The 14,863-nt window shown below is 35.9% G+C and overlaps 5 protein-coding genes across 5 annotated transcripts; all 5 read right to left on the minus strand.

The window, feature by feature from the left end:
- Nucleotides 1–417: 417 nt before the first annotated feature.
- On the minus strand, nucleotides 418–4,844 carry LOC104878622 (uncharacterized protein At2g29880). Its single transcript, XM_010649216.3, has 2 exons — nucleotides 1,140–4,844; nucleotides 418–1,007 (listed from the first exon to the last, which is right to left on the minus strand). The coding sequence occupies exons 1-2, from the start codon at nucleotides 1,488–1,490 to the stop codon at nucleotides 426–428; spliced, it is 933 nt and encodes a 310-aa protein (XP_010647518.3). The 5' UTR covers nucleotides 1,491–4,844; the 3' UTR covers nucleotides 418–425.
- Nucleotides 1,545–6,135, minus strand: LOC132253544 (uncharacterized). Its single transcript, XM_059735742.1, has 5 exons — nucleotides 5,971–6,135; nucleotides 2,782–3,037; nucleotides 2,531–2,568; nucleotides 2,223–2,451; nucleotides 1,545–2,135 (listed from the first exon to the last, which is right to left on the minus strand). The coding sequence occupies exons 1-5, from the start codon at nucleotides 6,133–6,135 to the stop codon at nucleotides 1,681–1,683; spliced, it is 1,143 nt and encodes a 380-aa protein (XP_059591725.1). The 3' UTR covers nucleotides 1,545–1,680.
- A 308-nt stretch (nucleotides 6,136–6,443) lies between these two features.
- Nucleotides 6,444–7,307, minus strand: LOC104878771 (metalloendoproteinase 1-like). Its single transcript, XM_010649415.1, has one exon. The coding sequence runs from the start codon at nucleotides 7,305–7,307 to the stop codon at nucleotides 6,444–6,446; it is 864 nt and encodes a 287-aa protein (XP_010647717.1).
- Nucleotides 7,308–9,521: 2,214 nt separating this feature from the next.
- LOC132253545 (secreted RxLR effector protein 161-like) lies at nucleotides 9,522–10,352 on the minus strand. The gene is made up of 2 exons (XM_059735743.1): nucleotides 9,920–10,352; nucleotides 9,522–9,574 (listed from the first exon to the last, which is right to left on the minus strand). The coding sequence occupies exons 1-2, from the start codon at nucleotides 10,350–10,352 to the stop codon at nucleotides 9,522–9,524; spliced, it is 486 nt and encodes a 161-aa protein (XP_059591726.1).
- A 2,178-nt stretch (nucleotides 10,353–12,530) lies between these two features.
- On the minus strand, nucleotides 12,531–14,214 carry LOC132253529 (uncharacterized). The gene is made up of 2 exons (XM_059735721.1): nucleotides 12,914–14,214; nucleotides 12,531–12,806 (listed from the first exon to the last, which is right to left on the minus strand). The coding sequence occupies exons 1-2, from the start codon at nucleotides 13,725–13,727 to the stop codon at nucleotides 12,778–12,780; spliced, it is 843 nt and encodes a 280-aa protein (XP_059591704.1). The 5' UTR covers nucleotides 13,728–14,214; the 3' UTR covers nucleotides 12,531–12,777.
- Nucleotides 14,215–14,863: the final 649 nt, after the last annotated feature.

Raw genomic sequence — 14,863 nt, forward strand, 5'->3', positions numbered from 1 at the left:
AGAAAAAAAGAAAATATAGAGAAGGCCCTAAAAGAACAGGAACAGGTGATATGAAGCTTCCTACCCCATGTCACTTTGACATCTCATTCCATGATGTAAAGGAGAAACTCAAAGGAGAACAAAAAACTACTTCAAAAGCAAAGCATGATTCTGGGTCTCTTCCCCAGAAAAAGGCTGTAATGCTTATTCAAAATGACTGTACGAAGAAGGAAACAATTATCAGCATTCCTGAAAATACAATGCATATTGGTCATATTCAACAATTCAGTTATATAACAGTTTAATTAAAAGGCATTCTCTATCCAAATACCGAAAGATTCCTGAATATTCCAAATACTAAGAAGCAAAAACTTTATCTGAAACGCAAAGAAACCACATGGATGCTGAGCTGGAAAAGTAAAATGAATCAGAATCTCTATCTCAAATTAGGCATCAAAAAAAGTAGGTCCAAATTTAACTGACAACCAAAGCTTACGCCTATCAATTGGACAAGCAAGGAAGGCTCGAGCTGCACTCACATCACCCGTAAGAGCTTGATATGCTTTCATATGAGATACATCACTCATGCCTCCAACCTTAGCAATCTCTTCAAACAATTGCTCTTCTGTATAGTTTTGAAGGTTGCTTCTATCAAGAGCCGCAACAACTGCATCCATTCCAACTCTAATTGATCTTAATTCTTCACTTACAATGTCAGCATATTTTGCTTTTCGCTTTTTTGTTTCTTTGTTTGACTTTGGTGCAGAAACAGATGCATCTGCAGATGAGAAAGATGTCTCAGTTGTTGCTTCATTTTCAACATAAGCAAATGTTTCATCTCTGATCCCATGTTGTGATGATCCTAATGGAATTGTGTCATCCAAATTTTGTTCCTGGGCCCAACGAAGTTGTCTTTCTTTTGCACCTGCAGCAAGACTTCCTGTTGCTCGATCTTTTCCAAGAAGAATGGACAACTTATCATAATTTCTAATAGGTTTGTGTCTGAGCTGAGATGCTCCTGGGTGTGCCTTTTAACATCAGAAAAAACAAATATTAACAAAACTCGAGTTCAATTGTGATAATGTCTATTAGAATTTTATAACTCTACATTACATGCAAAAATTTTATTTCTAATAACTCAAAAATAATAATTAACTCACCTTAGTGTAAGTAGTCCATACTTCCGTGGTAGCTTCGATCATTTGAGTTGATTCATTGAAACCAAATCCACTACCATTTTGTAAAACTTCTTGAGCAGCATAAAAGTTTTTTTTTAAAGTTTTCATTCTATTTTTTATGTGCTCAGAGTTACAACTCAATTCAAAATTTTCCCCAATTTCTCGTGCAACCATTGCATAAGCTGTCTTGGTGAAGACTCCTCCTATCTTTTGCCCTTTATGCATTTGCTCCATTAATCGATCAACCAAAAAGTTGTCCATTTCATCAATCCAAGTCAAGTTTCTTTTTTCACTTACACTTTTGTGTACTTCAAAGCCTGCACTATGTTCCATCTGAAATAATAATACATATATATATGTTTAAAATGAAAAGTCAAGAGGAGGAGATATAATAATAACTTCTTTGTAACTCATTCAAAGTGTGATTTTAACTAGAGGAGTTATAGTTCTAAATACAATCATCGTACTTAATATGAAACACAAAAAACTATACAAGAAAAGAACCATAAAATAAAAGAACTCATCAACGGTTTCTATTGTAATCTTTCCACATATCCATGGCTATTTTCTCCCTTAAGATTTCTCCTTCCTTGCATTTTTCAGCTAAACTCAAGACCATTGATTCAAATTCCGCTTCTTCGCTAAAAAGCTCTCTATCGACCTCTGCTATTAATCTTTCATCTGGATCAACACCCATGAGATAGTTATGGAGGATACAACATGCTAGTATAATATCAGATTGTGTGTCAACAGGGTAATGTGGCTCTGTCCCACTAGCTATTATTGGAAATCTTTTCTTCAAAACACCAAATGCTCTTTCAATTGCATTTCTCAAGGACGAGTGTCGAAGGTTGAAAACCTCTCGAGCATTTTCTGGTTGATGAACACTATACTCTTTTAAATGGTAACGAGTGCTTCTATATGGGGTAAGAAATCCAGTTTTTAGCTGAAAACCCGCATCAGCCAAATAATATTTACCTAAGAAGCATAGACAAAGGATCTTTGTTATTAGTAATAGTCACTTGAGCTAATAAATTATGTTATTATCTAATTACCAATAATTACCTTGTGGAACAATCAATTTATCAAAATCTCTCACTAATGCATTATCTAGGATTCTCGAGTCTGACGCAGATCCTTCCCAACCAGGTAAAACATATGTGAACTTCAAGTCAAAGGAACATGCTGCTAAAACATTTTGTGTTGGATAGTACTTTCGCCCTCGATACCTTTGCACAACATCATTTGACACTTTTACACGAAAATGTGACCCATCAATCGCCCCTATGCAATCCTATAAAAAAACAAAATTATTAGTTTATTTTGAAATATAAATAATATTCTAATGATGTTTGTTAGATAAGTAAGTTTACCTTAAAGTAGGGCCAAAATTTGGTATTGTCCTTGATTTCTTAAGGGCACTTTAATCCATCAGGCTGCTTTAAGAAGACATCATCTAAAGATATTATAGCTCTAAGAACTTGATGAAAGTGGCAACTAATAGTTTCACTAGAACGCTTGAAATAAAATTTCATAGTTCTATTCCTTAAATTATGACCAACAATGTGAAGGAATTTGGCAACTTGTTCTTCTACATTACTATGTGCGTTATTTCTAAGACGACCTGTTCCCCGAAGAATGGTTACTAGTCTTGCGAATGCATCCTTTCCCATACGTAGTTGATTATAACAATCTTCATTATCCATTAGTGTAAGTCTTTCCATCAAAGCATGTCGTTCATAATCTCCTTCATTAGAGATTGATCTCTCCAAATAGTTTGAGCGATGATAAACTGAAACAAGAATTGCCGCATATGCAGCATACATAGCTACACAAGTTGCAGCCCATCTTCTAAGTCTTTGCCATTCTTCATTATAAGTCTACATGATAGCAAAGTAAGAGGAATGATTTAGTAAAGTCATTAGGTAAAGTAAGAGGAATTGAAGTATTATGATTTCTAGCTATGAAAATTTCGAGGAAAATATTGCATGAAAATTAAGGGATGTTTCTGCCCACTAGTTATTTTCTTGATGTTAATTGCAACATGGCTCTGCTATATAATGTTGGAACAAGGAGACAAAACTACCTGGTTCTATGAATCAAGACACTGAATTAATTGGACCTTTTTACTTAATGTTGAACAGTTTTTAAAAATTGTACTTAATGGGCTAGGCTTAGAGTGAATACGTGTGTGGCTTTGTGAGCTACATTTAATCCATCAAGAATGTAGAAGTTGCTGCCAAAGACTAGAGAAGAAGTTGCTGTAAAGAAAATTTCCTCAAGGAGATTGAGGACAGAGGTTCAGGATCCTCAAGGAGATTGCTGCAGGCCTCCTATATTTACATGAAGAATGGGATTTTAGCATGTTGTTAGGGCTTTTAGCATGGGTAGGCTTGATACATATGGATTATTATCTAAGAATTTAAGCTATTAGATTAAAGAAGCCTGTTTTTTATAAAATGAAGCTTTTATATACATGGGGGGAAGAAGAGATTATATTCTTGATAACCAAAACAGAGTGTGACTGTATTACAATTCCTCGAAAGAGTCACCAACAAGTGCAGATTGAGTTTTCAGGTTTTTGGAAAGGGTGAACTTATATTTCCCAAGTGCATGTTTAAATGAAGTCTTTTCAGAATATCAAACAGTTCATACTCCTTTTCATTATTTCAGTAGTATGTGTTCATGTTATTTCCCAACTTCTTCATGGTCAACCTGAATAAGATTAGTGCAATTGTGCAATCCCTTATATTGGCAGTTAAAATTTACAAATGACTGAACATCTATGATAAACCTATCCTACCTATTTGGAACTTCATGATACTAACATATGCACACATTTTTTTATACGTACAAATAGCCACCAGAAAAAAATATTTTTGGGTGATGTTGCAATCACCCTTCCATAATTTAGATTATAAAACTAGCTGCCAAAAAGTTCCATCATAATCCATCCTTTTATCCACAACAATATACTCTCTGAGACACCAATATTGAAAGAGGTTCTGATTCTTTCCCATGTAAAAGTATGCTTCTGCAAGTCCCCCAAGTCCCAGCATGGCCCTCTAGCAGAAAGTGTCTTGGCACCTAAATGCTAGTCCCACAAAACTACCTGTTGGTTGCAACTAATTTACCCACTTGGGTGTTGCAGCTACCCAAATGTTACTTCTAAATAAGGGTTACTAGGGTTAGGGAAAGACTCCTTAATGTGCATTAGGCTAACACCCCTGCTCACATTGGACCCCAATCTGCATGTTGAGAGGGGAAATTCAATATGCATACTCTAAGAATTGGAGTTTTAACAACATGTAATGTTGGATTGTAAAACCTAAATCAGTCTTGTTGTGTCACGTATTTTTGTCATCCTATTGACAGACCAAAAAGAAAAAAGGTTTAGAAGTCATCAAGTTGTATAAATGAAAGACTAAAAAACTTGTATCAGATGAACAGGAAATTAATGTTGTTAGCTGGAAAAGGGAAGGAGATTTGCTTCACCAATGATTTGAGGCCTTGGACTAGAAAATTTGGAAGTATTGCAGAGGAAAAGTTGAGGTGCCATCATGAATAGGACGTAAGGTTCACATGAGTTCAAACCAAACTGACAGAAGGTCCTTTATGTTGGCTCTTGCTTATATTAGTTCTTATATTAGTTCTTGTAAAATCGTCTTGGATGTCATCATGAATTTTTGCCATTTTATCTAGCTAGCTAGATGCTGCTGCATTGGAACTTCCTTCCAGAAGTAAAGAAATTAACATAGAAAATACATAAGTTATTTCTTCATTGTAGTTCTTGTTCTCCTACTTCTGCCTGTTGTCTAATTGGTTTTCGGGTTGTCTAAACAATTCATTGTAGCCCTCACACCCTAAACCAGTGGCTTAAGATTCCAGACTTGGTTATTTAAGATTGATTTCATAGGATGCAATAATTTCCTAACAATTTAGATATAAAAAAGAATTAAGCAAAATGGGTAAATGCCATTTTTATGCTTAGTACAATCAAATACATACGTAAAGTTAGCAATATCAAGTAAATAGAATAGGTAAGATAAATTAGCACAATTCATAAAGATCAAGACATCAATGAGAAGGAAAAAAATCACAAGCTATAGTCTCCTTGAATCTTTCGCAACTAAAAATTAATGGAGCATAATGAATTTATTTATTTATTTTTCAATCAAGTGAAAGGTCCCAGAACCTCCACCAGAGAACATGCAGTTGGGTTGTGTACGTCTACTCCCTTACGACTTCATGAGCTAATGGCAGTGTATAATCCAAGTCCAGCAATTTCTAAGGTCCCACAATAGATGAGAAGTTCATGAGAATTAGTCCAACCCTATCCTTACGCCTTTTGAATTCCCAATTCAACCTCGTGTTTCCCGGAAAATCATATATTACTGACAATAAATAAGTAATAAACATTTTCAATCTTATCGGAAGGCTAATAACAACAACACATGATACCCAAAATTACAAATTATCATTTCTTCATATTAACATTCAAAGTTGCAATTAACAATAAAGAGAATCAAAACCCTAATAATATTCAAAATCCCCATTCTGAAACCTGAAATCATTGGTCCATAAAGCCCTAAGAAATAACTCAAATCGAATTCAAACCCTCATTTGAAGGGGAAAAAAAAAATAAAAAGCAAATATCAATCCAAACAAACTCGAAATTCCCATTGGAAACCTTAAACCCTAATTTCTAGTCAGTTGTATGGAAAAGGCTGAATGAGGGAAAGAGATCATAAAATTAAACCAACATCAAACACAGAGATGATGTGAGGTTAAGAGAAAAGAGTTCAATTCATACCTGGCTTGAAGACATGGATCCGTCATCCATGGGAACTTGATTTGAATAACGCACTTCATCAATGGGAACTCGGGTGTCTGAAATTGGTAGGTTTTCAGAGGCACTCGAAGGTGGTCGGAGTGATAGTGGTGGTCGTTGAAAGGGTCGACGACGTTGAGAAGCCATAGCCACTGACGAAGAGGAAGTTAGAGATGAAGCTTCGGTGAACAAGAGCCGACAAAATTTTCCTCCTCTTTTCCCTGCTCTTTTTCTCTTATATTTTCCACATTATTTTTTAAGGAAAACAGTGAGGAAAATATTACAATATTTTCTTTAATATTTTCCTTCATATTTTTTTTCCATTGTATTTTCCATGTCATCCAAACTAAAAAAAATCATTTTCCCTTGTATTTTTTTTCCTTTCCTTAGCATTTTCCGGGAACCAAACATAGCCTTAAGATATTCCCAAGGAAGAGAAGCTGATATCCGATTGATCAGCTGTATCTAACTCTAATGCCATCGATATCATCCTGAGCCAATTTCTTGATCACTCCATCATCAATTAATGCGTACATGAGGGCCTCCTTATATTGGCTGTGTGCAAGTCCTAGAATATGACCTATTTCATGAGTAACAACAGTTTCCAGATCGTGAGAACCAGGAACTGCACCAACCGTCCACGAATCGTCCTCATCCAAAATGATGGTTGCGTCAGTATATGATGGGGCGGCGGAACCCAGGGTTCCTCCAGGGCCATCACGGTGGCCAAACGTAACTCGGAGTACAGCACGTGATTCCTCTCGAACCCTTTCGAAGGTGAACTTCGAAACAGCAGCCCATGCGTTGAAACCGTTTGTAATTGGTTGCTCAGGTTGGGAGCCAGGGAACACTACGTAGTGGATATGCATCTGATCAGGGGGCCATTTTACGCTCAATATATAAGCATAATTAGGGTTGATAGTACTGTTTGAGTTTGGGGGGTGGTCCGGGAACCCACATCTTGGCTTGGACATCAGCGTGGCTGTTGGGGCGTCTAGGGTTCCAGTGGAGTTCAGATGGTAGAAGGTCTGAAAGGCTTTGAGGGAAGACTCCAAGGCATCGTCGAAATCATCACTACCCATCTGGGAATAATGGGTAGAGCTCAAGTAGCCATAGCGTTGAAGGTACTGCTTCACCTTCTGGATGCCTTCCCTTTTGTCTCCCTTTTTGGATCCCTCCAGATGGTTAAAAGACCCAAAGCTCTCCAGATGCCCGAAAGGCCCGACGCGTGAGGGGCCTGAGGAAGTTGCCTGAGAAAGGAATGGGAGGAGGAGAGAAGAAAGAATGAAGGAGAGCATGAGAGAAACTCTAGGCTCCATGGCTGACCACTCGTGCTTTCCTTCACTCCAATGAGGTGTTTTAATAATCTGTATTGTAAACTGTCTTAATTACCTTTTCTTTCTTAATCGAATTAAGATTCTCACAACATTATTACCATATTTGGACTTGGTTGAGAATATGTATTCAATGGCAAGATTTCCTTTCTTCTTCTCTTCTTCGTTGAGCAAATTACCACATCACTTTTTTTTCCTTACAGAAAAGAAAAGAAAAGAAAAGAAAAGAAAAAAAGTATAATTTTGTTTTAGGAAAGAAAAAAAAAAGAATAATTGACTTTATATATATATAAATTTAATTTTTTCCTTTTTTTTCCTTTTTTTTTTCTTTTTTTTTTTTTTCCCTTTTTGTAAAAGTGGAAAAAAATCTAATTTAATAACGCCCATGCATGTGAATTGAATTTTAGAACGTAGAAAGAAATATTAACTTTTATTCCCTTCTCACCCTTTTAAAAAAATTAAATTCAAAGAATGGTCGTACTTGGTACTAAAAGGGCAATTGTGCTTGACCACTACCACATATATCTTTGTTGTCCTTTCTTAGTTTTGAGAAAGAATGAAAGAAAACACATGAAAGTTAAGAAGAGAGTTTGGTGGAATTTATTTTTTAATTGTATAGAAAAAATTAAAATATTTGATTTTTTTATTATATTAAAATAATTTATTAATATCAATTAATATCATTAAAGTGAATTTATTATTAATAAATTTAATTTAGTCATTTTTATTACCCGGTCTAATATTAGTTATAGGATTTTTCAAGAATTGTAAAGTTTTGATGCCATCCAAGGAAGAGAAGTTGATAAATCCGATTGATTATTAAGTGCTGCATTTAGCTCTAATGCCATCGATGTCATCCTAAGCCAAAGTCATGGCCACTCCAGTAGTAATGGTTGCATGCGCAAGTCCTAGAATATGACCTATTTCATGAGTAGCAACAGTTTCCAGATCGACAGAACCAGCAACTGCACCAACCGTCCACGATTCTTCCTCATCGAAAATGATGGTTGGGTTAGTAAATGATGGGCTGGCGGAAGCCAGGGTTCCTCGAGGGCCATCATGGTGGGAAAACGTAACTCGGAGTTTAGCACTTGTTTCCTGTCGAACCCAGGTGAAGTTCGGAACAGCAGCCCCCATGCGTCGAAACTATTTGTAATTGGTTGCTCAGGTTGGGAGCCAGGGAACGTTAATTAGTGGATATGCATCTGATCACGGGGGCTATTTTATGTCTCCCGGGGAGAAAGCACAATCTGGGTTAATAGTGTTTGAGCCAAGGGGGTGGTCCGGGACCCCACTGTTAAAATTCAACCAAGATGAATACCCTAATTTCATATATACTGGAATAGTCTTGTTAAAATCAACCAAGATGAATACCCTAATTTCATATATACTGGAATAGTTAACAAGGTAAATACCCTAACTTCATATATACTAGAATATTTAACAAGGTGAATACCCTAATTTATATATACTGGAATCTCCTGATTAAAAACAATGAGTAGAAAAATAATAGCGGAAGCATACCTGAATCCATTGAAGAAGAAACCTTATAGGAAGAAAACCCTTTGAGATGGTCTTCCAATTCTAGCCACTAGATTCTGTGTCAATTTCTCTCTGAGAGGATTTTCAGAAATTGGAATGCGTAGTCCTAGAATGGGGACCATAACCCTATTTATAAACCGCTAGGGCAGTTTTAATTTTATCACAATTATATTTCTGCCCCTCATAGAAATAATAATTGTCTAATGGTATCTATACAATAATCTCATGACAATTATACCCTTAAGCCAATTAATCAATTATTAATTAGATCACTATATTTAGGCTTAATTAAATGATAGCACACACATTTTAATTATTTACATGTGTGGCCCAAATTATAGATTAATTACAAAAATTAATCTAACAATCTCCCACTGGGCCATATGCATATGTAATCAAATAAATGTGTTTAACCTTATGAGCTCAAAATTTGCTATCATGTCCTTAGGGTATATCCGAACAATCTCGTCCATTAACTATACTGACATAGGATCAAGGTGGCCTTTGTTACATCAATCGTTACTAGACCAATCAATGGTCACATATATCTGCACAGCTAAATGACATAGATCAATCATGAGTGCATAGCATGGAAATTACATGCAATGTGATCTATTCATGCCTATTTCCAACTGGTCCAACTTAACTTTATTGAGATCAAATCTTTAGCGCATAATTTAACAGAGTGCAATAAAATGAATACTTTATTTCTGCAGAACACAATCCAAATGTATAGATAAAGTCTAAACATAACATAGAGCAATATACAATGAATAATACAAACTCCCACTAAATTTGGATATCCTCAAATGAGACAACACCCATATGAGCAGTGTGCTCATGAAAGACCTTGGGTGGTAATCCCTTTGTAAGCGGATCCGCTATCATGGAGTTTGTTCCAATATGCTCTATGGATATCTGTCCACTCTGTACTTTTTCTTTTACAACTAGGAACTTGATATCAATGTATTTTGATTTTGTAGAACTCCTGTTGTTATTGGAATATAAAACTGCTGATTTATTGTCACAAAATATCTTCAGTGGTCTTTCAATACCATCCAGAACACGCAGCCCAGTGACAAAATTTCGTAGCCATATTCCTTGATTGGATGCCTCATAACATGCTACAAACTCTGCTTCCATGGTGGATGAAGTTACGAGTGTCTGTTTGGCAAACCTCCATGAAATTGCTCCACCAGCCAACAGATAAATATAGCCTGATGTGGATCTTCTGCTGTCTTGGCATCCAGCAAAGTCGGAGTCGGAATACCCAATCAACTCTAACTGATCCAATCTCCTATATGTAAGCATGTACTCTTTTGTTCTCTGTAAATATCTCATAACCCTCTTGGCTGCTCTCCAATGATCCATTCCAAGGTTACTTAGATATCTGCCTAACATGCCAACAATGTACGCAATATCCGGACGTGTACATACCTGAGCATACATTAGACTCCCCACAGCCGAAGCGTAAGGAATCTTCTGCATTTCTTGACTTTCTAAACTATTTTTATGGCATTGATTAAGACTGAATTTGTCTCCTTTAGCGACAGGGGTATCACCTGGTTTGCTATTTTGCATGCCATACCTTTGGAGGACTTTATCAATATAGGTCCTTTGTGACAATCCTAAAATACCCCTAGAACGATCTCGGTGTATCTGGATTCCTAAGACAAATGAGGCATCACCAAGATCTTTCATCTCAAAATGTTTTGATAAAAATCTCTTGGTGTCGTGCAATATGCTAATATCATTTGTGGCTAGCAATATGTCATCGACATATAAAACCAGGAAAATATACTTACTCCCACTGAATTTGTGATACACACATTCATCCATAAGATTTGCCTCAAAACCATATGAGACAATAATTTGATGAAACTTGAAGTACCACTGACGAGAAGCTTGCTTGAGCCCATAAATGGATTTAGTTAATTTACAAACCATATTCTTTGAGTCTTCGGACACAAAATTTTCTAGTTGTACCATATAAATTGTTTCATCAATGTCACCATTGAGAAACGCTGTTTTAACATCCATTTGATGTAACTCAAGATCATAATGTGCAACTAGTGCCATGATTATCCTGAAAGAGTCCTTCGTAGAAACTGGAGAGAAGGTCTCTTTGAAGTCAATTCCTTCTTTTTGAGTAAAGCCTTTAGCTACAAGACGTGCTTTATATCTTTCTACATTACCATTTGAATCCCGCTTGGTTTTAAATATCCATTTACAACCAATGGGCTTCGTACCAACTAGTAATGGGACAAGTTCCCAAACTTTATTGTCTTGCATAGATTTGTACTCTTCATTCATGGCTTCAATCCATTTCTGAGAGTTGGAACTTTTCATGGCTTGCTGGAAGTTGATTGGATCATCTTCCATCATTCCACTTTCTACCTCACGTTCCTGGAGATATACGATATAATCGTCCGAAATTGCATTTCTCCTCTCTCTAGTGGATCTCCTTAATGGCATATTTTCTTGAGGTTGTTGAGTTTGTTCTTCAGGAGCAATGTCCTCATTTGCAATTAAGGGTTGAACAATATTGTCTGTTGGTTGAGGATCCAAATTTACTTCTTGATCAATGATAGGTAGTGAAACCTGTACATTATCAAAAGCAATAGTAGATCCCTCTTCCTCCTCAAAGACAATATTCCTAGCCTGATTTCTCCCCCCAAACTCAACATCCTCAAAAAATGTTGCAGTTCCCGTCTCAAAAATTGACCTAATAGCAGGATCATAAAATTTAAAACCCCTTGATCGCTCTGCATAGCCAATAAAGTACCTGCTAACTGTTTTAGAGTCCAATTTCTTTTCATGAGGCTTATAAGGTCTCGCTTCAGCTGGACATCCCCAAATATGAAAATGCTTTAAACTGGGCTTTCGACCCGTCCAAAGCTCATAAGGCGTTTTAGCAGCCGCTTTAGTTGGCACCCGATTTAGGATATAAGCTGCCGTTTTGAGTGCTTCACCCCAGAGTTTTTCGGGTAAAGTAGAATGACTAATCATACTCCTTACCATGTCCTTAAGGGTTCGGTTTCGTCTTTCTGCTACACCATTCATGCTAGGTGATCCTGGCATGGTGTATTGAGGGACGATCCCACATTCCTCTAGGTATTTAGCAAATGGTCCTGGATGTTGTTCACCTGATCCGTCATATCTACCATAGTATTCACCACCACGGTCAGATCTGACGCTCTTTATTCTTTTGTTGAGTTGTAACTCAACTTCTGCTTTAAATGTTTTGAACACGTCCAATGATTGTGATTTCTCATGTATAAGAAATAGGTAGCCATATCTTGAGTAGTCGTCTATGAATGTTATAAAGTACTGTTGACCATTCCAAGATGCCGTAGGGTATGGTCCACAGATATCTGTATGAATTAATTCTAAGACGTCTGTAGCTCTATTGACACCTAATTTCTTTGTTTTGGTCTGTTTTCCTTTAATACACTCAACACAAATATCAAAATCTGAAAAGTCAAGTGAATCCAAAATCCCATCGGACACAAGTCGCTCAACTCTAGATTTAGAGATATGACCTAGGCGTTTGTGCCACAATGAGGCCGAATTATCTTTATTCAATTTACGTTTTGTACCTCGTGATTCCACATGCAAGGTTTCATTATAGGACAGAACAGTTTCCAACAAATATAGATTATCATAAACATTAAGTAAACCGGTTCCTACAGCATTTGAATTAATAGATAATGTAAATTTATTGTTTCCAAATGAACAACAATAACCTGATTTGTCCAAAACAGAAACTGAAATTAAATTCCGTCTGAAAGACGGTACAATAAAAGTATCTATTAAATCCAAAAAATAACCAGATTTCAATAATAATCTAAAGTGCCCTATTGTCTCTACTTCTACCGACTGACCGTCTCCGACATAGATGCATCTTTCAGCATCACTTGGTTTTCGGTAACTCAGGCAACCCTGCATAGAAACACAAATGTGAGTAGTAGCACCAGAATCTAACCACCATGTGTTTCTAGATACTGAAGCTAAATTAACTTCAGAACAGACCAAAGTAAGAAACATACCTTTCTTAACACGCCAAGCAGCATACTTGGTACATTCCTTCTTAGTATGTCCAGGCTTATTACAGAAGAAACATGTTACCTCAACTTTCTGTTTCTTTTGTTCTGGACCATTAGAAGCAGCAACCTTAATATCCTTATTCTTTCGTTTGCCCTTATCCTTCGAAGTGCTAGCCAGATGAGCACTTTCGGTCTTGTCTTGCTTCAATCTCTCTTCCTCTTGCACACAGAATGAAATGAGCTCATTAAGAGTCCATTTATCCTTTTGACAGTTATAACTGACCTTGAATTGATTAAATTGTGCAGGAAGAGAGATGAGAACCAAATGCACGAGTAAATCATCAGATAACTCGAGTTTCAAAGCCTTAAGTTTTGAAGCAAGATGAGACATCTCCATGATGTACTCCCGAACATTGCCCTTGCCTTTATACTTCATTGAAATCAAGCTTGCTAAAAGCGTGCTCGTTTCAGCCTTATCGTTTTTGGCAAAACGTTTCTGAATTTCCGCAAGGAAGTCACTGGCATTAGTAACCTCATCGGTTACCACACCCCTGAAAGCTTCTGGAATGCCGCACTTCATGATCATAAGACTTAGCCTATTTGAACGTTCCCACTTACCCCAATAAACCTCATCCTCTTGAGTACTTTGCTCATTAAGTTCATCGGGTTTGGGCATTCTCAAGGCCAAGTCTATATCCATGCAGCCTAAGAGAATCATCATATTCTCTTTCCAGTCCTTAAAATTAGTCCCATTTAACATAGGGACATTATTGATGTTGGCAGATATAGAAGTAGTTGATATAAAAGCTGAATCCATAACAAAATAAAATGAATCAAATAAACCATCATGCTCACATAAAATAAGCAATTAAACACATAATCTTTAAATTTAAAAGCAAATTATGACATTTCAAGATACCTAGCACAACATTAATATCAAGTCTTTGGACAGTAATATTAACTGTAAGTGGTACTCTTGTTGTAGTGATCAAACATTGATGATAAGTTATGTCAAATAATAAATCTATCTTTGGATTGATTTATTATTCACATTAAGTTACCTTTATAATCATCACATATTTATCACCACAAGTATGTATGCAATTTGACCAAATATTAACTTTCCTTTGGGCCAGTCAATACCCGCATGAATCACATACACACAAATATCTAACACCCCGAACAGACTAATCTACACGGAAGATGTCACTTTGGTGATTTTCCGCTTTAATTAGCCTATTTAAAATGCTAGATCAATAACTTAAATATTAATATCATAAAATGCTATTAAATAATAATAATAATAATAATAATAATAATAATAATAATAATAATAATAATAATAATAATAAAATTTTATCAACTCAATATTTCATAAATCTTAATCCATTGACATATATTAAAATAATAACTCAAAGAATTAATCAAGGAGTAGGCTCTGATACCACTTGTTAAAATTCAACCAAGATGAATACCCTAATTTCATATATACTGGAATAGTCTTGTTAAAATCAACCAAGATGAATACCCTAATTTCATATATACTGGAATAGTTAACAAGGTAAATACCCTAACTTCATATATACTAGAATATTTAACAAGGTGAATACCCTAATTTATATATACTGGAATCTCCTGATTAAAAACAATGAGTAGAAAAATAATAGCGGAAGCATACCTGAATCCATTGAAGAAGAAACCTTATAGGAAGAAAACCCTTTGAGATGGTCTTCCAATTCTAGCCACTAGATTCTGTGTCAATTTCTCTCTGAGAGGATTTTCAGAAATTGGAATGCGTAGTCGTAGAATGGGGACCATAACCCTATTTATAAACCGCTAGGGCAGTTTTAATTTTATCACAATTATATTTCTGCCCCTCATAGAAATAATAATTGTCTAATGGTATCTACACAATAATCTCATGACAATTATACCCTTAAGCCAATTAATCAA

The sequence above is a fragment of the Vitis vinifera genome, chromosome 3 (assembly GCF_030704535.1).
Source record: "Vitis vinifera cultivar Pinot Noir 40024 chromosome 3, ASM3070453v1".
NCBI classification, from domain to species: domain Eukaryota; kingdom Viridiplantae; phylum Streptophyta; class Magnoliopsida; order Vitales; family Vitaceae; genus Vitis; species Vitis vinifera.

Coding starts and splice junctions, on each gene's coding strand:
- LOC104878622 (XM_010649216.3), bottom strand. CDS start 1,490: ATGGAACATAGTGCAGGCTTTGAAGTACACAAAAGTGTAAGTGAAAAA. Junction 1,008..1,139: donor TATGGACTACTTACACTAAG/GTGAGTTAATTA, acceptor TGATGTTAAAAG/GCACACCCAGGAGCATCTCA.
- LOC132253544 (XM_059735742.1), bottom strand. CDS start 6,135: ATGGCTTCTCAACGTCGTCGACCCTTTCAACGACCACCACTATCACTC. Junction 3,038..5,970: donor GATCCATGTCTTCAAGCCAG/GTATGAATTGAA, acceptor GCTATCATGTAG/ACTTATAATGAAGAATGGCA. Junction 2,452..2,530: donor AATTTTGGCCCTACTTTAAG/GTAAACTTACTT, acceptor GTTTTTTTATAG/GATTGCATAGGGGCGATTGA.
- LOC104878771 (XM_010649415.1), bottom strand. CDS start 7,307: ATGGAGCCTAGAGTTTCTCTCATGCTCTCCTTCATTCTTTCTTCTCTC.
- LOC132253545 (XM_059735743.1), bottom strand. CDS start 10,352: ATGCAGAAGATTCCTTACGCTTCGGCTGTGGGGAGTCTAATGTATGCT. Junction 9,575..9,919: donor TGGGCTGCGTGTTCTGGATG/GTATTGAAAGAC, acceptor TGTGTTCTGCAG/AAATAAAGTATTCATTTTAT.
- LOC132253529 (XM_059735721.1), bottom strand. CDS start 13,727: ATGGATTCAGCTTTTATATCAACTACTTCTATATCTGCCAACATCAAT. Junction 12,807..12,913: donor TGCTTGGCGTGTTAAGAAAG/GTATGTTTCTTA, acceptor GTTTCTATGCAG/GGTTGCCTGAGTTACCGAAA.